The sequence below is a fragment of the Pteropus vampyrus genome, unplaced genomic scaffold, assembly GCF_000151845.1.
Source record: "Pteropus vampyrus isolate Shadow unplaced genomic scaffold, Pvam_2.0 Scaffold19, whole genome shotgun sequence".
Lineage (NCBI taxonomy): Eukaryota > Metazoa > Chordata > Mammalia > Chiroptera > Pteropodidae > Pteropus > Pteropus vampyrus.
In genome coordinates, this window is record NW_011888800.1 from 9,595,154 (window position 1) to 9,617,799 (window position 22,646).

The 22,646-nt window shown below is 39.0% G+C and overlaps 1 protein-coding gene and 1 pseudogene across 2 annotated transcripts; both read left to right on the plus strand.

Annotated features, from left to right (window-relative positions):
* Positions 1–6,664: 6,664 nt before the first annotated feature.
* Positions 6,665–10,045, plus strand: LOC105288713 (E3 ubiquitin-protein ligase RNF4-like). Of its 2 annotated transcripts, XM_023527830.1 has the most exons (3): positions 6,665–6,905; positions 8,791–9,120; positions 9,154–10,045. In XM_023527830.1, exons 2-3 carry the CDS (start codon positions 9,035–9,037, stop codon positions 9,602–9,604), a joined length of 537 nt encoding a protein of 178 aa, XP_023383598.1. In that variant the 5' UTR covers positions 6,665–6,905; positions 8,791–9,034; the 3' UTR covers positions 9,605–10,045. The 2 variants fall into 2 exon arrangements, with proteins under 2 accessions (XP_023383598.1, XP_023383597.1); XM_023527829.1 differs by having other exon boundaries at positions 6,675–6,905; positions 8,791–10,045.
* A 6,575-nt stretch (positions 10,046–16,620) lies between these two features.
* Positions 16,621–16,739, plus strand: LOC111736384 (annotated as a pseudogene).
* Positions 16,740–22,646: the final 5,907 nt, after the last annotated feature.

Here is a 22,646-nt window from a genome sequence, read left to right on the forward strand (position 1 = left end):
TGTGTTCAGTTTCTTATATATCTCTCCCTCTCTTGCCCCTCTGTTTTCAAACCGGAAAACAGTCTTCAAGTGTCACTTGAAGAAGAGTATAAACCTCTGGTATATAGGGTTTGGCTCACGGTGGAAGGGGCCTCAGAGATCTGCATTTTACAGATGAGGAATAAGATCCCAGAGAAGTTAAATGACTTAGGGTGACACAACTGTTTGCTGGAAGACGAGGCTTCCATCTTTTAGCCAGAGTTCTGTTACCCGGGCCAAGACATGAGGAATGTGTATACTCAAAGAAGGAGCAAAAGTATCTGGAGGATTTCATATTTTAGCAAGCAGTAGATATATTTTGAGTGAAAAATACTAGATATTAAAATTTCAAAGCATAGTTTAGACACGATGACTAGTTTTGTGCATTTGTTTATCTGACCAAGAATTTGAGTTAGCTAGTGCTAGGTACTGACAGTTTAGTGGAGGGGCAGACATGTACTCAATTAAAATATGTCCTGATAAAGAGTATAGCATAGGTAGGCCCAAAGAACTAGATGATAGAAAAACGTGTCCAGCGAACAACAAAAACCTTTGGTAGGTGTTAGGGAGGCCATTTGCTTGACGGGTAGTGGTTCTCAGCACAAGTGGGGCCTGGAGTTTTCAGACGGGTCAAATCATGATTAGTATAGAGATATGATAGGTGTGAGTAATTACAAACGGAGCAAGGGTACCCGGGAAAAGAGTTGTAGGAACTTAGCTGAGATTAAGGGGTGACGTAGACAAGTAACTATCCACTCTGGATGCATATTAGAATCCCCTGAGGAATTTATTTAAAAAATGCCAGTTCTAAAAAATAAAATCTATTTAAAAAACAAAACAAAACAAAAAAAACAGCTTTCCAGGCTGCAATCCAGATTAATGAAATCACAGTCTCTAGGTATGGAACCCAGACATCAGTATTAATATTTCTTAAAATTTTAAGACCTTATGCTTTTACAGCAGTTTTAGGTTCAGAACAAAATTGAGGGGAAGGTGCAGAGTTTTCCCACATATTCCCTACCCCCATCAGTTCTAGCCTCCCCCATTATCAACATCGACCAGAGTGGTAAACTTGTTACAACTGATGAGTCTACAATGACATATCACCAGAATCCAGAGTTTATATTATGGTTTACTCTTGATGTGTTTGTACATCTTGTGGACTTAGACAAATGTATTATAACATGTTTCCATCATTATGGTATCATACAGAGTATTTCACCTCCCTAAACATATCCCCCAATCCCTGGCAATCACTGATCTTTTTACTGTCTTCATAGTTTTGCCTTATTTGGAATGTCATATAATTGTTCTTATACAGTACATAGCCTTTTCAGATTGGCTTCTTTCACTTAGTAATATGCATTTATGATTTCTCCATATCTTTTTATGACTTGATAGCACATTTATTTTTAGTATTGAATAGTAAATATCCCATTGTCTGGGTATAACTACAGTCAATTTATCCATTCACCTACTGAAGGACATAGTGGTTTGTTCCAAATTTTGGCAGCTATGCATAAAGCTGATACAGATATCATGCAGGTTTTTGTGTGGGCATGTAGTTTTATGGCATAGTTTCTAAATAAATCTCTAGATAGTTTTAATGTATATCCAAAGTTGATATCGATTGAGTTAAATTATAAGGGATTTTCTGTTTTGTGTCATTCAACAGAACTATTTTGTGAGAAACTTGCTTTGCTGGCTGATGGTCCAATGTAATGCTCCTTTGGAGCATGGCTTAGTTCCTTATTTCAGAAGAAGAGATTGATCAAAGAAGAATATTGGAGCTTAATTGTGCTTATTAAATATAATTGTGCAATGCAAATTAAATGCAAGTCAGTAATAAAGAATTAGATATTATATACTGACATAGAATACCAATGCTAAATCATTGAAGCAAAAAAAAGTAATTTCTAGAATATACATATTATAAGCCATTAAAAAGCCCATGCATTATACATCATGCACAAAAGCCCATGCATTATTATATCATGCACAAAAGCGAGTCTGGAAAGTCATGCCCTAAATTTTTGTTAGTGGTTACTCAAGAGATTGGTAAGGGATAAATAAAGAAGAAAAAGCTGACTAGTCTCTTGGAAAATTAATTTGTTAAAGGTACTTTGCTGAATATCAGTTGACATTTTCCTGAAACCCCATATGAGTGTGTGGCATAGAGGGATTTGGGGTTGGGAATAGTGGAGGAGTAGATGAATGAAACAGGATAGGCTCAGACCCTAAAAAGTGTTTCCCTCCTGCTGCTTACCATGGCCAATAGTGGAGCCCGTGTTAGGCCCTAAACACTGGGAAATGTGGCAGCTGAGCCAACCATTACCTGCCATGGCCTGGCCAAATGGAAGTAGACTGGAAACCACAAGACTGCTTCGCTCCCCCAAGTAGAGGGCCAGTCTCACCCCAGACTATATTAGTGAAGGAGCTGAAGGAAGCTATTTCTCAGCTTCAGACAAATTGATCATTTGAAGAATTATTTGGGTAATTGATATATAAAACTTTTCTTTTAGAAAATTGATTGTAGAATTGTTTTAAAATTGTCATCATCGAATAATGAAAATAAGGAAAAATATCATAAATCTTTGCGATCTCCTATGATAGAGATTATCACTTTCAGATCCTTCTGGGTTTTCTCAGTGTGGATCTATCACTCACCCCTTTATGTTATGGCTGTTTTTTACAATTTAGTCTTTAGTACTTGCATTTCCTTATAATGCCTCTCTTAGGAGAATTTAGAAAGGTCCAGGACACTAGAGAAAGACAGCATGTGATTTCAAGTGTTACAACTTTTATTATTTTTGTATATGTTCATTATTTTTTTAGGAAGTTTATATAGGCAGAAAGGAAAAGAAAATTTGTTAATCCCAACCACCCAGAGATGATCACTTAGTGTTCATTTTGGTGTTTAACTTTTCAAGAGACTTAAAATTTTTTATTATATACTTTAAAAAATGGTTACTGTTACTATTGTTTATTTTTGAATCCTTTAAAATAATTTTTTGTCTATTTTTTTTCACCATCCCTAATTAAAACATGGTGTAAGTGAAAACTACACAGAGAACTGACAAATGTTGTCTTTTCTAGTTTTCATCAACAACCACTCTCAATATTTTCGGACTGTCACTTTTTACTTGTCTTTTTTATATTGTAAACTGTTGAGGTAAAACTCAAGATCTTTCTTTAATAAGATAAATATTTTTATCTGTGATGTAGCCATTAAGGTTTTAGGGGCAAAAATTCACCTTCTCTCTCCTTGGCCTCCAGGCTTTTAGAAAAAAATTTGAAGACTAACATTTGGGTGCCAGATATCTTAAAATGAATAAAGTATCTGTGAGTACCTTGATTTGAAACTTTGTGTAAAAAAACCCACTATTCTGATACTTTGGAGAGCTATAAGAAGGGCTGATAGGAAATAAAAACTAGTAAATTTAAAATAACTGTGATCACATATCCAGCCCTTACTATATAGTAAATTCTGTACATCTTTTCTCATTAGTTGCATGCACAATTACTTGTCTTCTTTGGTCCTCCACAACAGAGATGATTGAAAAGACTATGAAACTGAGGAAGTATTTATTTCTACAGAACACAGGCCCAACCCAAGGCCACAGTTATGTGCAGCTTCCCCTCCCCCATAAGCCACTTCCTCTTTTTACTGTTTCAGTTAGGAAAAAACAGAAGATTCTTGCTGACAGACAATGCTATAGTGTCATTTAAAATGGTTTTCTAGGTATCTGTAGCATGCCATTTTCATCACCCGAAGAGTCAGTGAGAGTCTTAGGTTGAGTTCTTACAGAAGCAGCCCTGAGGCAAGGATTTGGATGCAAGTGACTTATTGAGAAAGGGTTTCTAGGAGAAACCGATAAGGGAGTAGAGGATGAAGGGTAGGGAATGGGAAGAAGCCAGGCTAGAGTGTGATTTCAGAAGTCCCACACTCAGCCTGTTGCCATGGGGAGCTCTAGATCAAAGAACACATCTGGGTTTTGGTACTCTATATTGTTCTGTTTTAGGCTACAGGCTGCCCAGGAGTGTGAAGTGGGGTGAAACACAAAACTCCCAGGTACTTCCAGCTCATTTTGGTGCCTGAGGGTAATATGCAGGTGCTAGTTGTTAGCAGCAAAATATGAAAAAGCTGGTGAGGGCTCATAGAGTTGGGGTGGGGCATCAGTCTGCTACTGTGAGTTTCCTGATAATATCCTTTGCTGGGCCTAAGACCCATGCCATCCCAAACTTCCATTAAAATTTCAAAGAGTCTACGAGGCTAGCATTAAAATGTGAATTCCACTGAACTCAGACCTGAGGTTGAATCCTAATTTCACAAAAAGAATGGGAAAAGTCATTACTGTCTGAGTTTGAATCCTAACTCCACAAAAAAAAAAACCTGGAAAAGTCATATTCCTGGATTGACTCTTCATCACTATATCCACAAAATGGAATAACTATTCCCACATCATTAAGATTATTCATTTATTCATTTAATCATTTGTTCAATAAATATAGAATGTCTTTTCTGTGCCAGGCACTGTTCCAAGGTTGTTCTGACAAAGGGAAAGTGATAAGAAGGGCACTGTAAAACGTAAAGCTTTAGGTAACTGCTTTTACTTTCAGTGGTTCTTCATTTTCATAGCTCACTAGAACAAAATCTAAAATCATAGCAAGGGAAAACTTCTTGGCACTGAGCTGGTGAGAAAAAAAAAAAAAAGAAAAACTACTATGGTAGAATTTCTTTTCCTAAAGGGCTTTCGGTAAAAGATGGTTCTCATTCTGGACAGTTCCTCCCAAGGTAAGCATGTAGGCAGAGCTCTCTTCTGGCAGTCTCAGGATTTCTGGGAATGGTTTTGCTTAAAGAATTCACAAAGTTTAATTGCATTTTCAGGAGCTTCAAGTCTTGCCTCTGTCACAGTTCATACTCTTTCAAATCTTTTAACCTTTCCAAGTCTCAATTTCCTTATCTATAAAATGAAGGGCTCTTGACCACTAACTGATGACGTCACAGTAAGCAGGTCACTTGTGAAATATAGCCTTATCTGCTAGATGTCTAGGATAGGGTGTCAGTACTCAAGCTCAGGCTTGGTAGACAGAGGTAGGTACAGTCTCCAGGACTCCGGTGTAGATGAGAAGTTTCATCTTCGATGAGATCCAGCACCCACTGGCCCCTCTTTCCCCCAACACCTCCTGTTTCATGGTGCCCCTTTTACTAATTTGAAAACCAGGCAATTTAGTATGTGAATGCTCTAGTCTGGCTGCATTGGCTGGTATAAAAAGGTGCCAGATGCTTGCAACTGGCTCAGGATCTCTGTGGATTGGTAATGGGGAAAATAAAATGGAATAAATTATTGATAAGAGCATCACTTAAAATAGAATCAGGCGGCTATTAAGGAAGTGGGGCCAATGCACATCTTGTGCCTCAGTTCCCAGGGTTGCTATTAAGTTGCTAAACCTGTTGCTAAACTCAGATCAAAACATCCTGGAGCCTGTCAAAATGAATAAATGGAGCCACTTTAAAATGGAGTTGGAGCTCCATTTTAAAAACATTGTTTAGAATTAGCATCACCGTGTTATCTGCACCAATAGAAATGCCTTCCATCCACTAACTGTTCCTCTTCCCTTTCTCATAAATAGCCATTGCCTTTGTCTCCTAACTGGACCATTATTTGTGCTTCTGTCTGAATCAGTGCATCCCAAAAAGCTATTTTTTTTTTAAATCTCAAATAAATGCTTGTTGCCTCTCTCTTTGAAAGGCCTTTGATTTTTAGGTTAGCAAGCCAGAAGCATCCTGGAACAACTGCTACATGGACATATATGCATTTTACTTCCTTCCTTATAGTTTTCACCTCTTTTGCTTGCATACTGGAAGTAATAACCAATCCCTGTTAACCTAGCTAGCAATCCTTCATATGCATGAAAGAATTACATTTTGTGGTTTTTGCCTTTATAAACCCTGCCTTTGTTTTCTCCAGAGTGAAGTTTGAGTTGCAGCCTGAATTTGCTCTCAGACTGCAATCCTTTTGCTCAGATAAATGCTTTTTTAATTGTTGTTTATCACAGCCTAAACCTCTTCTTTGGTTAACAGAACCATGCCATTGAAGACTGAGAGTTGCACTATATTGATGGCTCAGATTCAGATACTGTATTGCTGGCTGTGATGTGATTCTCTGAAATGTGAAACTCTCTAGGTAAAATTCCAAAGACAAAAACCCCAAAACACATTTTCCTTTGGTAGTTACATTCCTGGAAAAGTCAGTGTGTTTGGGCCTGGTATAGTGATGGTCAATAAATTCAAGGAATAAATTAAAATAATTGAAAAATAAAACAAGTTTTTACATGTGTCTGTAAAGCCCACGTTATAAGTAGGTTTTCCATACATCGTGTGTGTGCGTGTGTGTACACTCTGGGATCCCTGGCCCTCAGCCCCTAAATAACCTCTAGTGATCTCATTATTGGAACAACCTAAAGTAGCTCTATTAATTTATAAAACGTCTCTCTGAGAGGCATACTGCCTTCACTGAGAACCACTTTTCTATAGTGGGGAGTTGCTGACCTAATGACCAGGTGCAAAGGTGGGAAAAAAAACCGTTACAACCCTTCCCTGTCCATTTTCTCGGAAAGCATAAGACTTTGGAGAAAGAGGAAACTAAAGAACGGAAGTCCCTCTTTCTATCCTGGAACAACACTTTTTGCCCAGAGACCGGTGACGAACTATGCCGGGCTCGGGTTTTGATTGGCAGTTGGGAAACTAAAATTGACGGTTAAAAGGAGGCAAAACCCCTGTGCCTTCGGCGACCCAGTTGGTGGGAATATGGGCCGCGACTCCTCGCTTCGTGACCTTGGCTTTGTTCTTCGCTGGGCACCGCCGTCAGCCTGCCGCGTTCAAGGTGTGTACTGGCTCCCGCGCCGCCCCTTCCCTCTGTTTCTTTTCCTCTATCTACCAGCTCTCGCTGGCCCTGTGACTTCTCCGTTCTTCTTCCCGGTCCAGGTTCGGCTCGCTCAGGCCGGGTCTGGACAGGACCGGGAAGCAGCAGAGAGGCTGGCAAGTGGCGCGCAGCTGCAGCGCACGCTTCCTGCTCTGTTCTCGCTGGATAGCTTCCTAGGAAGGGCGGGTCTTTGATGGATTGCTAGGGGCGTGGGTGGGGTGGTAGGCACCGCTTTCCCAGGCTCCCTGGCTTGTCCCGGAGAGTTCACTTTACCTAGGCGCCGCGCGAAAGAGGAGGGGCAGGCAGGTCACAAAAGGCAAATATATCGTTGAGGGTAGTGGTCTGGTGAGAGGCAGGTGTTTATGGAGTTCAAGAAAAGTACTGCCTCGTAAGTAGGTCAGCGCATCCGGTGGAGCGCTCAGCACTGCGCCCTCTTCCGCTCTGATCCCATTTTCCTCTCGCACTCCACACTTCCTCAACCAGGTTCTAGGGCTAAGGTCTAAATCCAGATGACGTCACACTGTTTTGTCTAACATTTCTATGGCAGCATGTGTTTTGGCAGAAGCTTTATTGAGCTATAATCACAAACCATACAATTTACCTACTTAAAATATACAATTCAGTGAGTATTAGTATATTCACAGTATTGTGTAACCAGTCACTTCAGTTTTAGAATGTTTACACCACCACCCCCAAAAACCCCTGTACGCATGAGCAGTCACTACCTTTCTCCCCAAGGATTTGACTGTTACTGACATTTCATATAAATGGGATCATATAGTACGTGTGGTCTTTTGTGATTGGCTTATCATTTCATAGGTTTTCAAAGGTCACCCATATTATATTTATTGTCGAATAATTTCTCCATTGTATGGATATACCACATTTTGTTTATCCATTCATCAGTTAATGGGCATTTGGGTTGTTTCTACTTTTCGTTGTTATGAGTTACGCTGTTATCAACATTTGTGTAAAAGTCTTCTGTGTGGACATAAGTTTTCAATTCCCTTAGGTATAAACCTAGGAGTGGTAACTCTATGTTTAACATTTCCGGGAACTGTCAAACTGTTTTCCATAGCTGTCACACCATTTTACATTCCCATCAACAGTATATGAGAGTCCCAATTTTTCTATATCCTCACCAACACTTACTATCTTTTTTATTATAACCATCTTAGTAGATGTGAAATGGTATCTCTTATGGCTTTGATTTACATTTCCTTAATGACTAATGATACATTATTTTAAAATTACAAAATAATTTTTAAAAAGGATTTACATGCTGAGGTTTTGAGAACTTTAACTGTGTAGGTCATGAACCCGAAAGTCATAGAGACTACATTCAAACCAAGTCTCTATGATGAATGCTTGAACTCCATCCCCTCTTTCCCAGAACAGAATTTGGGATAAAACTCTTCAAAACTCCACTTGCTGCCTCTGTTAGAATGGGAATCCTGAGCAGGATGAACTTCTGCATGAACTAAATGGTTCCCCTCTTACTTCCCATTAGACTCCCAATTGTGCCTGTTGATCTCTCCATTCTTACTTTGTAAAAAGTAATTGTTTTCTTGAATTCCTTGTAATGGGTCTTGAATAAAGTCGTGACCCTTTCAAGGTGTTTGTGATTGTGTGTTTTCTCTTCCTGTAAGTGCCTCTTCGGCTCTGCTTTCCCCCCTACCATCAGGACATGGAATGAGGAAGGACACAAAAGCTTAACCTTTGTTTAAATGCATGACTATCAAAAAATTTTGAATATGCATTTTTCTCTACATAGCTATACATTTAATACTACTTTCAATCTTATTTTAAATATTACTAAAGCTTAATTTATCTCTCATTTTTTCAGTTAAAAATTCAAATTAAGTTGTCTTATAAGTGGCTCACAGAAGATTCACAACCCTCTCCCCTGCGAAGACACAACCAGGACTGGAACCAGAATCAGAGTTCAAATATCCTGGAAAACTTGGGCTCTAAACTCATATTTAAGTCAGAGAGTGACTAACAGCTGTGAGACACTGAGGACTTTAACATTCACTGTAAACTGTGGCATAGATCACTTATTTCTCTGAAGACTGGATGCAAAAAGCACAATGAATACAAGTATGTGCTATGGTAGCATGGTGAATTCCAGACAAGCCCGAGAATGCCGTACAGCTGGGGAGGGAGGGCCAACTCCTGAGATGGTCTTGGAAGCAGAACTGATAGAACTTGGGGAAAGTGATGAAGTTGTTGACCTAACATCTGAATCTCTAGAACCTGCAGTGATTGACCTTACTCACCATGACTCTGTTGTGATTACTGGAGAAAGGAGGAGGCCAAGGAGAAAAACAAGGTTACTCCAAGGCCAAACTGGCAGCAGTGTGGGGAGCAGTGATAAGAATGGGTTGATGATGGACGGAGATGTATATGTGATCAGCAGTGCCTACCATAATGCCCTGGAAGAAGAAACTTTAAGTTGCACACTACCTGGTTATATCCAGTGCCGAATTTGTATGGATGGGTACTCGGAGATTCAACTGAGCAGACGACACATCTACTCTACAGAATGCGGCCACATCTTCTGCAGTCAGTGCCTTTGCAGTTCCCTTAAATACACTAAAAAGTGCCCAGTTTGTTTGAAAAAAATTGGCTGCCATCAGTACCACCGCATTTATATATGATGTATGCTTTGTTGCTCAGGACAAACCCCCGGCTGGATTTTTTCTGTCCTTGTGCAGAAACTATGAGGTTGTTGGCATCCAATGTTCTGAGCTCAAAAAGCCTCATTTTAAAAATTACTCTCTAGAGTGTGTGAAAAACTCATTTCTCACAGACTATGAGACTGCTTTTTGATTCTTTTGGTTTCATGTTGCAGAGCTGGACTTTTGTCGTTATAGTTAGTCAGGGACAGTGCTTGTCCTCAAGGCAATTTTCTCTTTTTCATAGTAATCAATTTTCATTGGTCACATGTGGGCATTGGATCATGTAAATAAGGGCAACATCCTAGAGATGGTAGAAAAAGTAGACTGAAGAAAGTTGGGAGACTGACAACTCTGCAAACCAGAGCCACAATACAAGTTTGGATTTTTACTTGAGAGATAATAAACTTCATTCTTGTTTAACAACTGTTACACTGGGTCTTGTTTAGGAAAATGGAGCCTTTATTTTAATTAATGGACCAGGCAGGGTGCCGACTCTGAGTATCTCTGGATTTCCTGATTCTGCTGGAGTGGAAGGAAGTCAATCCTTTTTGACTATCTGTCCAACCAGCAGGGTGGAGCGGAGTATTACCATAGGTAGGCACCATGTCCTGCTGGGACTTCTAGTGGCTTTTGAGGCTAGCCTGGGGAGTTGGTTAGGCTCGTTTTGTGATTCTGTGCTTTCTGACCTGCCAAGCCAGAGAGGGACTGCCGTCACCCTAGATTTACAGGTGTGCCTGCCTTCCATCACATTGGTCAGCTGATCAACAAGTTGTTACTTTTCTCTTTGAACACATTACTGCAGCCTGGCTGGGTCACAGGCCTTGGGAAGACCTCCTCTCCTCCTGCACCCCAAACACACACATTAGCTCTTTTTTCTTTTGCAGAGAATCACTTAGCAGTCACAATTCAGCCTGTCCTTTAGAAATGGAGAGGTTGTTATTTCTATGGTGCTCATTCCTTTTCCTTCAGAATGAAATGTGCAGTAAAGGTTGTTCCTTACTTACAATGGTTGTAGCAGCATTGCTGCTTCAATGGAGGCTCAGTCTTGCCAATGGAACAGTGCCCATCCCTACTTTATGTCTGTCTACTCACTTCATTCTCTGGAATGTCCTATACAACCTCAGTTGCTTGACTTGGCACAGGATATGCAAGATAAATGTGTTATACTCCCATCTGTGGGTTCTTTTGTATGTTCTAAAATGAAATGAAGAAAAAGACCATGAAAATGAAAAAAAAAATAGTTCTAAGTCTTATCTTCTTACATTTTAATAGATTATCTCGTGCATCCCACTTTGGAGACTATTAATTGCTCAGTGACATAGCACAGTGTAACATAAACTTGGCTAATAATCGAAAACACCCGAGGTGCCTATTAAATACAGATTCTGCTTTTGCATGTATTGTTCATGTAATCAGGATAAAGAGCATATTCTCTCCAGCTCACCAGCAGCCCTTGACCCTACCTATTGTATTCTACCCAGCCCACTACATATTTACTTTACCTGCCAAGCTCATGTAGACATTTGAGTTTTTGATCCCTGCTTTAAGGAAAAAAGATCGAGAGGACTGATATTAAAAAAATTAAGATAAATTTTACAAGCAGAAAAGTGTACTGATATTAAGTATATAATTAGATGAGTTTGAGCAAATATATACATTCATATGACCAACACTCTAATCAAAATACAGAACAATTCCATCATTCCAGAAGTTCCCCTATGCTCCCTTCTAGTCATTTCCCACCTCCACATGCAACCACTGTTCTGATTACTATTACCATAGATATGTTTGGGGGACACCAACTTTTATCACTTCATTGTTTGGCCTAACTCATCAGGGAGGAAAATTTGATAAGAGATTTGGAGTATAAGCACTAGGCAGGGATCAAGGGGTTGTTTTAGTGGCAGCATGACTTATATCCTCTTTCTTAAGAATTGAAGCAAGAAGGTATTAATAATGATATTTGCTATTTTTTAAGCAATAGCTGTATTTCAGGCACAGTACCAGGCACTTCACACATCACAGACAGTCAAGTTATACAACTGGGCAAGAGCAAGAACCCAACAAAATGTAAGAGAAGTTGAAGGGAGCTGCTACAGGGCGCATTAGCATGAATAATGTGGCTGACTGTTGTACATGGCTGTAGGAAGAAGTGAGAACTAAAACTAGAACAGAGGATTAGGGCCACATCATGAGCAAAGCATTGTCTGCTGTGTTATGGCATTTAGATTTTATTCTACGGGTGCTAAGGAACCACTAATGGCTCAGGAGGAGAGCCTCCAGAGAAATATTCTTGAGGGTTCAGCATGATCTCCGTGAAGGCTGAAGATACTGTTTGAAAGTTGGGGGGGAAATTATGGAGGTGAAATTAGGAAGGAAAGATCTTAATATTGATTTTCCTCTAAGAATAAAAGTGAATTTTATGATACGTATAAGGAAAAGGATGAAGTAACCTTGGTCTAAGGAATTTGGTACTACACTGGTACTCTCTTGCTCTGAGAAGTCCAACAGTTTCATTTTAGCCCAGTCTGCAGAGCTGGGCAAGCCTTTGAGCTATGGCAGCTCTTGGGAGATGGTTGTCGGTCTGAAGTGGCAATGATAGGAGTCAAGGGGCGCAGCTGTGACTGTTTGGATTTAGCTTTCAGGTACTTTTTTGGAAAAGCGGAAACTTCTTTGGCCAGAGTGGAAATGGGAGTAGAAGAGGCGGACAATCAAATTTATCCATTGATGCCTGACCTAGCTTTAGGCCGAGTTAGCCCTGCAGTGAGATAACCTGGCAATTTTCATTTGTCATTTCTTGGTGTTCACTGAGAGGTTCACTGAGAGAAATGACAAATGAAAATGAAAATTTGTCATTTCAGTGGTGTTCACTGAGAGGAAAATGAAAGCCAAATATCTTAAGCTGGAGTTATGTCTTGATTTCATCAGCTGCAGATTGAAACTGAGCTGTTTAAAAAAGGAGGTGAGAGAGATGCTGAGTGGGTGAGTCAGACCCATCTTTCAGCAAAGACTGGTGTTTCTGTTGTCTGGCTCACACTGAAGTCATCTTTACTGCAAATGTTAAGTGCCCCTGCAAGAAAAATATAAGTTACTCTACAAGACCTAAAATCATTTTGAGGGATAAACTTTTTGGTCTTTTCTTTAGCTGTGTCGATGAGGTCCTACACATTTGATATTAAAATCTGAGTACTGGGATGACTATCCAGGGTGTGTTAATAAAGTAAATTAGGTTTCAATGACATCATTAACTCAGTATCTGTCTCTAAAGCAGGAATTTCCCTGCAGTGAGATCAAAAAGGAGCAGCAGCTCTTGCACAAATGCACACTCACTCCCAATGTTTCTTATCTACTGACTTCCTTGGGCTTCTCTGACAGCCTCATGGATACTTAGGACCAAGGACAGAAAATCTCAGGGAGTCACAGGCTTTTCTAAGTCCCTCTATTCTAGTGCCCTACAATCCTGGACTCCTCCAGTACTCTCTGCCTGGGCTGAGATCTGAGCCAAGTAGGCAGGGTTGGGTCCAACTGGGTAGTTCTAAACAAGGTATTCATGGTTAGGGACAGCAGGCTATTCTGTCAACCTTACTTATGACAATTTTTAGACATTTGTTAAGACATAGTGTTTTGACAGTAAAACATGTAGTTTTCTTCTTCCAGCTCCAATTTCATAGTTCAGTTTTATGATATTATGCAGTTGGGTTTCTGACTTTTTGAAAATCTTTTTTGCTCCAATGTCCTGGGGACTACTTAGAGACAGTACTAACATGATAACCATCATGGTATGGGGGACGTTAATCATGGTAGCATTTGATACAGGTCCTTTCCTGCCCCCTTAGCTTTCAGCAGGCAAAAAGACCCTACAGGGCATATTCCATTTTCCTTCAGAGTGGCACGAAGGCATATGGCCCCAGGTGTGGCTCTGCCAGCAGCACTGATTCACTAAAGTAAGGACAGAAGGGTTGCCAGTGTGGTGTGACAGGATAGAAGAAGTCAGTTATCTGCACCACTTGGCTTCCCTGCTGAGAAAAAAGCTGTTAGAGAACTAACTTCTCTCTTTCTTTCTTCTGAACAAGCCCAAGCCACAGAAATAGCAGCTTCTTTATTTTCCAGTCAGAAAAGGGAAGGTGCAGTGCATTGCTGGGCATGGCCATTCGGTAATTCACTCACTCATCCGCTCAGTTAGCTGGTATTTATTAAATTTTCATAGCGTGATAGGCCCATGTAGTTAGGAAGATGAGTAAGACAGCCCTTTTCTCTAAGAAGCTCCCAGCTAGTGTGGTAGAGATGTGCAAACAAATAGTTATAATACAATGAAGGAAATAATACAGTGTAATAAAAGCTATGATGAAAATATCTGCTAGGTGCAGCATAAAGGAAGTCTGCTTTCTCAGTAACTTCCTTGGAATCTAGAAGACGGAAAATCGAACTTTTAATTTATATTCAGCTCTAAAGTCCTTGAAGACTAATAGCTACCTATATCTCTTATTGTATTTCAAGACAGAAAGTTGATTGGAGGGAGCAGAAGTTGTGTAAACTATATGCCATACCAATGTTAGTGCAATAAGAATCATAATAGCTATTACCACTTAGTGAATTCTCACTATGTGCCAGGTACTGTTAAGTTCTTCACATATATCATCTCATTTAATCCTTACAACAATCCTATGAGGTAGGTATTATAATATCTATTTTGTATATGGTAAAATTGAGGCTTGGAAAAGAAAAGCAACTTTGGTTTATGTCTTTGTTTTTGTCTTTTTCCCCTTACTGATTATGTGGTAAAAGCTAGTATGTATAGATATCGCTGTACACTGCCTCTCCCTAACTTTATTTTTAAATACTGAAATAAAAATTTGAAATGCCCCTTTGTGAAATTTGAGAACTCTTGATATATATGTTTTGGAATCACAAATTTTACAGATGTTAGGGGAATCTTAGGAATTTATATTTTACAGGTGGAGGAAATGATGCCTAGAGAAGTTAAATATCTTAGCCAAGTTTACTCTGTTCTCTGGTAGGAGACAAGGTTTCTGTCTTCTAGGCCAGTATTTTCGACTCTAGGCTAATGGCTTGAGAACGTGCAGACTCCAGGATTTAGTACAATGATCTATACTAAACATTGTTAAACATTTTAGCAAATAACAAAAATATTCAAGATGAAACCGAATTAATTTTTTGACATAGGGACATGTTTCTAAGTGATCATCTGCATTTTATAGCCATTTATTTGATAAAGAATTTGACCTAATGAATGCTATGTACAGTGCAGATGAGCAAGACACAGGATTACTTGGCAGTTCATAATTTAGTAAACAATTAAAATAATATGTACAGGCATATACAAAGATTTAAGGTGTTATATAAATATGTAAAGTAGTGTTTCTCAACTGCGGATAAGTCCCACCCCCATACCCTCAGCAGATATTTAGCAATGTTTGGAGGCATGTTCGATCGTCACAAATAGAGAAATGCTACTGGTATCGAGTGAGCAGAGGTCAGAGATGTTGCTAAACATCTTAAAATTCACAGGACAGTCCCCTAAGCAAATACTTAGCCAACCCAAAATGTCAATAGGGCTGAAGTTGAGAAACTCTGGTATAGAGCCAACAAAATATTTTCTACAAGGGATGGGAGTGGGGGTAATGTTTAGGGGGCTGGTTACAGAAGGGTTTAATGAAAAGATCATGATTGAGGTAGGGAAGGTATGCTCCCCAGCCGAAGGCACAACATGTGCTAAGCCACAGAAGCATGGCATATTTGGGCAATCCCAAATACTGGGAGAAGAATTGTGGGCATGAGGGCTGGACAGCTAGGTAGGAGCTAGACAAGAAAAATACTGAGTTGAAGGAATTACTGTAAGAATAGATGTTTGATTCCATGAAGGCTCTTTATAGGTCACTCAGGAGTGCAGTCTAGCTATGTATCTCTGTGAGCTAAAACTGCTGAATAAAGCTGTTTGTAATGAAGCTTTTCCCATCTTGCTTCCTTAGTGCTTGGGGGTTTTCCAGGCATCTGTTACTTTTTCTGACGTAGAGTAGGGGCTGTTTCAATAGAATGTGAACTCTGAGAGGTGGAATAGCTCTCTATTAAAGCCGCTTAGCTGGTGTCTCAATGCTATGACGGGATCATAAGTCATGTGGTGGTTATTTTTCATGTGTCAGGCTTATAGGCAGATGATGAGGTTTATTTCTTCTTTTGTAGAGCACCTTCATTCAGAAATGGAGATCTGTGAACCTTAAGATTAGACTGCCACCTCAAATCTAGATGAGTTGCTTTCCCCCACCCCCACAAAAAGAGTGGGCCATTCCAATCAGGGTTTCTCTTTCTCCTAAGCTAATGATGATCCAAGCAACTGACAAACTGTCACGGAATCTGCCAGACCTCACTCTGGCCTTGCCACTTCTCCCCAGCTCCTGAACTTTTCCTCCTTCTCTCATACTCTGAGCTCATTCTTAGTAAACTACCAGGTCCTGGTCCGGAGCCATCTTGGGCCTGTTGAGCTCGAGTCCAAGTGCCTGCCTCTGCCCCCTGGTGGCCCAATGATAGAGATTAATGGAGGTGAGTTATTCTTTTCAAACTCAGCTGGTTTTCTAGGGGTGGTATGGAAAACTCAATCAGAAAGGCTTATGTATTTTAGAGCATGAAAGGAAAGTCAGGGAAATACTTAACTTATAACAGCTTACAGCTCCTAAATTGTCTCCAGGTCTTGGAATAACAGAATTTAGATAAGAGAGTTTGGTAGAAAAGTGATGAAACTCACCATACACTTTTGAGAAAAATTAAATTAAATGCTATAAAAAATTAAAGGCTATAAATTTCCTTATCAAGATATCACTTTATTTTAGATTAAAAAATGTATTATGTATAACTTGGTTTGGTCATTTTACCTATAACACATATATCTATATCACATAATCTATATTACTTATATTTAAAGCACAGTTGATTCTCACAAGAGTTAAACATTTTTAATGACTTCCCTTAAGATCTGTTCAGTCTCTGGCCATGCCACCCTGAACAAGCCCGATCCTGTCTGATCTCAAAAGCTATGCAGGGTCAGGCCTGGTTAGTACTTGGATGGGAGACCACCTAGGAAGACCAGGTGCTGTAGGCATAAATAACAACAACAACAACAACAACAACAACAAAAACTAACAAACATAGTTAGAATGCTTCATCAACAATAGTGGAATACGTATTTTTCTCAAGTGCACAAAGAACATTTTCTACGATATACCATATGTTAGGCCACAAACCAAGTATCAATAAATTTTAGAAGGTTAAAATCATACAAACTATCTTCTCAGACTAAAATGGAATGAAACTATAAATTGACAACAGAATGAAAACTGGAAAATTCATAAATATGTAGAAATTAACATACTCTTAACCAATGAGTCAAAAAAGAATTTGAAAGTAAAATTAGAAAATACTTTAAGATGATTGAAGACAAAATAATATATCAAAATTTATGGAATATGGAAAAAGCAGTGATAATAGTGAAATTTATAGTGATAAACATCTACATTAAAAAAGATCACAAATCAATAACCCAACTTTACATCTTAAAGAACTAAAAAAAAGAAGAGTAAGCTAAATCCAAAGCTAGCAGAAAGAAGGGCATAAAGATTAGAGTGGAGATAAATGAAATTGAGAATAAAAAAGAGAAAATTAATTAAACCAAAAGTTGATTCCTTGAAAAACATCCCCCAAATTGACAAACCTTTAACAAGACTGATGATTGTCTTATCAAGAGAGAAGACTGAAATTATTAAAATAGAAATGAAAGTGGAAACATTACTATAGACCTTACAGATATAAAAAAGGATTATAAGAGAATACTATCAACAACTGTATGTTAAAAAGTTGAATAACCTAGATGAAATGGAAAAATTCCTAAAAACACATAAACTACCCAAACTGACTCAAAAAGAAATAGAAAATCTGAGAACTATAATAAGAGATTGAATTCAAAATCAAAAACCTTCCAACAAAGAAAAGACCAGGACCAGATGACCTCACTGGTGAATTCTATCAAATATTTAAAGAATTAACATCAGTCCCCAAACACTTTGAGAAAATAGACCAGAGGGGACACTTCCTAATTCATTCTATGAGGCTAGTATTATCCTAATACTAAAGTCAGATAAAGATATCTCAAGAAAATAAATTAATTTTGGCTTTCTTTTTACAAGAGAATGAAAAGGCAACTCACAGAATGGGGGGAAATATTTGCAAATCTTGTACCTGATAGGAGTTTAGTATCCAGAAAAATAAAGAACTCTTACAACTAAATGGCAAAGAAGTCAAATATTCCATTTTAAAATGAACAAAGGACTTGAATAAACATTGTTCCAAAGAAGATAGGCAGATGGCCAACAAGCACATAAAAAGATGCTTAACATCATTAGAAAAATGCAAATAAAAACCACAATGAGATACCACTTCACACTCACTAGGATTGTTATCATTTTTTTTAATAGAAAATAACAAATATTGGTGGGGATGTGGAGAAATTTGAGCCCTAATACACTGCTGTTGAGAATGTAAGATGGTGCAGCCACTGTGAAAAACAATTTGGTATTTCCTCAGAAAGTTAAACATTGAATTACTATATGACCCAACAATTATACTCCTAAGTATATATCCAAAATAATTAAAAATAGGTAGGTATTCAAACAAAAACTTATACACAATATTAATAGCAACACCATTCACAGTGGCCACAGGAAGAAACAACTCAAATTTCCATCAGCTGATGACTGGATAAACAAACCGAGGCATATCCATAAAACAAAAAATTATTTCATCATAGAAAATAACGAAGTACTGATACATACTAAAACGTGGATGAACCTGAAAAACATTATACTAAATGAAAGAAGCCATGCACAAAAGGTCACGCATTATATCGTTCCATTTATGTGAAATATCTAGAATAGGTAAATCCATGGAAACATAAAGTGGATTAGTTGTTGCCAGAGGCTAGCGGGAGGGAGAAATGGGGAGTGACTGCTTAATTGGTATAGGGTTTCTTTTAAAATATTTTAAAACTAGATAGAGGTGATGGTTGCATAATATTAGGAATGCACTAAATGTCAATGAATTGTACACTTTAAAATAGTTAATTTCATGTTATGTAAATTTTACCTCAATAATAATAATAATAATAAAAAGAAGCCATATCTGACTCCAGAGCCAGAATTTTTATACTAAACGGTATCCTGCTTTGTAGAATGCTATATTACAGGTACTATTTGATGTGTAGTCAGTCACCAGACGTGGCTTGGATATTATTGACTAAGAGTCTGATAAACTAAACATCCAATAATGTCAGCTCTAATGCCCATACTTTGGGGCATAGAAATGAGTAAGATAGAGCTGCTCATATCTCAATCTCCACTAAAATTTGTGGATCAGGACAAAGTACAACCAGAAGTCCCTGATTCATTCTTTGTCTTTTCCCCTCCCAAAACCCCCACCCTGTTCCACACCTCATAAGTATGTGTGTAGAAAACCCAGCCTACACATCCAAGCTACACACACACACACACACACACACACACACACACACTTGCACACATCTGCCTTTTGAGTACCCAGCTACCCAGAGGAGCCATGGAGGCCCTAGCAGTTGGCTCACAATATTTGGGGAAGAGAATTTTAGAGTCCTGGATATGTGGCATGTGGTTTAAAGTCACGGAAAGCATAGGCTTCTTGGTCTCATGGACTCCTTGTTTTGCAAAAAAGAACAAAGTTGGAGGAGGATCAGAGTAGGAGCTTCAAAGCATGGGCCCAGGAAAGCCACACACCCCCAAGCCACCCCCACTCCCCACCACCTCTATTGCCTAGGTCTAGGGGTGATACTGCTCTCTTGTTCTATTCTACTCACCCTTATTTTATCTCACTTGAGCACAAGTCATGGGTCTCTGCTCTGGAATCAGTGAGGGGCTGGCCTGAAAGCAAGTCAAGTTTCATCTCCTATGCCACACCTTTACCAGAACTGAAGTTTCATCTCCTATGCCACACTTTTACCAGAACTGAAGTCTCAGGAGCCCTCTGGGGCTTGTGTGACTTAGCTATGTGAAGGATCTTGTTGCCACCACTGATTGCCCAGATTCCAGGATTCTGGGCTCTCCTTCTACAAAGTGTTCTGCCAGAATCCCTGAAACGACTTTGCCCATCCCAGACTTTGAAATGCCAACAACCATTGCTCCCAGCATATACCATGACCAGCCCTGTGTATTCTTCCCACTCCTAAATGCTAAAGCTAATAAGGCAGTGATTCAGGAGTATAAAAATGGGGACAGAAATGAGACCACCTGAAAGTACGAGGATAATTTGTATTATGGAGCTAACTATGTTTTAGGGAAGCATAACAGATGGGTTCCTGGCACTTGACTAGGGAGTGCAGTCAAGGGAAGCATCTAGGATATCTAAGATGAGACTTGAAATATCAGATCTTACTTAGGCAGAGAAAAGTGAAGAAGATTATTATGGTAGAAAAAAAATGTTAAATGTACATATACTATTTTTCAATTTGTATAGCATGTCCTCTGAAGGATGAAAGACTTAAATATAGACAGAAAATTTATTCTGAGGCATAATCTCTGAGGATTGGTCTATGGATTATTATACTCTTGAAAGGGAAACTAAAATTAAGAACTTGCTCTGGTCTACCGCCATGCCACCCTGAACAAGCCCAATCTCGTCTGATCTCAGAAGCTAAGCAGGGTCGAGCCTGGTTAGTACTTGGATGGGAGACCACCTAGGAAGACCAGGTGTTGATAAGGGATTGTAAGATGACAAGATCCTTGCATTCTGTGAGGTCAACCAAGGGTTGCCTTGTGACAAAAAGAAAAAAAAAAAAAGAACTTGCTCTGACACTCAAGTCGGGGTAGAATCAACAGAATCCAAACCTATCTCCATTTGCTGTATATGCCCTTGAGAATTTGAGTACCCAGAACTGCTTTATTCCTCATTCCTAACCCTCCACTCCCAGTTAGAAGTTTGTATTTGTCTCTATTTGTGGGCTTAGTTCCGCTCATATTCAGATCAATTCTAGCCAGGGGAACAAAGCTAAAAATTATTTGCCTCATCATCAAATGCCATTCTCATTGATGACTATTTCTGTTGCTCTCCCCGTACTTAGATTTTTACCTCTTTCTGTCTAAATGCTCTGGCTTGAATCCCTGGACCTTTGCTCATAGTTTCCTACACTGCTTTTGTTCCTTATTCTTGACACCTTATCTCCTGAAACCTGCCTGCACTTTGTATAAGCTCTTTCTCTTTGAATGTTATCTCTCCACCATTCTCCCCATTCTCTTTTTCTGAAACTCCTATCAGACAAACATCAGAGCTTCTCACTCTAGCCTCCATTTCTCTTAATTTCCTTTTCATAGCTCTCTCTGAGTTGCCCTGGACATTTTCTCCCACTCTGGTTTTATAGATGCTATTTATTTTTTTCTTTAAACATCTTTGAATGAATTGAGTTCCTGCTGAATCAGCTATTGCAAGAAACTTACAAGAAAATCAAAGCACCGTCATATTGAAGGCTATTTTCCTTATGAAACAGTGTGTGAGGTCTTATAGCCCTTACTTTTCCCCATGATTGGCACTGCAGGGTTGCTTACAATGCAATCTATCTCTTCCACTCTTCTTCACCAACAGACTGCTTCCCACAAACATGGCTTATTTGTCCTTGTTCAACTTCGCCTTCCCTAATATATCGAATCTTTGTGGCAAATGAGTGTAGGAAAGCTCTTTCTTCGGCCTTGCCTGTACTGTTCAAGGGCTTGTGCATCTTGGGGCACTTTCTTTGGAGAGCTGTGTCACTCTCACTTTGTATTATATCTGCATCCCTAGGCATCCATTATCACATTCCTTTTTGACTTCCATTATATTGGACAGTCCCTCTTTATAGATTGGAGTCCAGGTTTACAAATGTAAAAATGTAAAGGTCAAGCTTACACACACCACGAGGCCTCCCCTCTTCACTCTCTCTCTAGTCACATTGCAAATAGTTTGTCTATTTTTCATTCTCATTGTACTTTGAATTAAAGGAGGATAAGGAGAAAAAATCAGTTTTTATCCCACCATTTGAAAACCAAAGCATAAATTGTTTTAGACACTTTACCCAACATTTCTGTGTATTTATAGGAGGTGGGGAGGAGATAGAGATATTTCAATATGTCCTCCATACACCATCTTGACCAGATTGGGTAATTTACTCTCTGCAGTAATCAATGTAGCTGTCTCTTCTCAAATATTACAAGTTGAATTTCTCTCTAGCCCACAGGAATTAAGCAGTGTTAAAAAAGACTATGCATTATTCTTTGCAAACCTAGATTTTAAAACTAAGATTCATCCCTAATACCTACTAGATGTGTTAATCACGGTTGCTGTTATTCCCATAGTTCATGTTAAAGGTTGAGCCTACACACACTATGTGGCCTCCATACCCTCTGCCAGGCCACAGGTGATTAAAATACAAGTGGGCTTCTGACCCATTCCATAGGCTGTAAGATGTAACCTAGATGCAAAAAGATGATCTGGGCAAACTAGAATCTCTTGTGACTTTAACTCTGGAAACAGAATCAAGAAATTAACAATTGAAGCAAAAGCTTAAAGATGGACATGAAGTAGAGTTTGGGACATGAAAGGTTATGGCATGAGAATCATAAGGAAACAGAATCTAGGAGGTGAATTTTAAACGTAAGTCAGAATAAATGCAGAGATGTAGGGTGGAGAGAGTCAGATTGTGGAGTCTGAGAGAGAAACAAGAATTATTGAGAGAAACAAATATGGAGAGTAACAGTGTTATGTTAACCAGAGCACTGTCCTTTGGCTCTTCCTGGATTCTTATGCACAATGTCTTGCCATAGTAGAGGTCAACAAATGAGTTGGAAGAATGGGTGTTTATCCTCACAGTAAGTGAGGTTACCTCTTTGCTTAAGGTAACTTGTCTGAATCTCTGCTTCTATAACAGATCCTCTGCCCCAGCACTTGATGGAAACTGTTT

What these genes read in the sequence shown, in the direction of transcription:
- LOC105288713 (XM_023527829.1), top strand. Translation starts at nt 9,035, where the DNA reads ATGAATACAAGTATGTGCTATGGTAGCATGGTGAATTCCAGACAAGCC.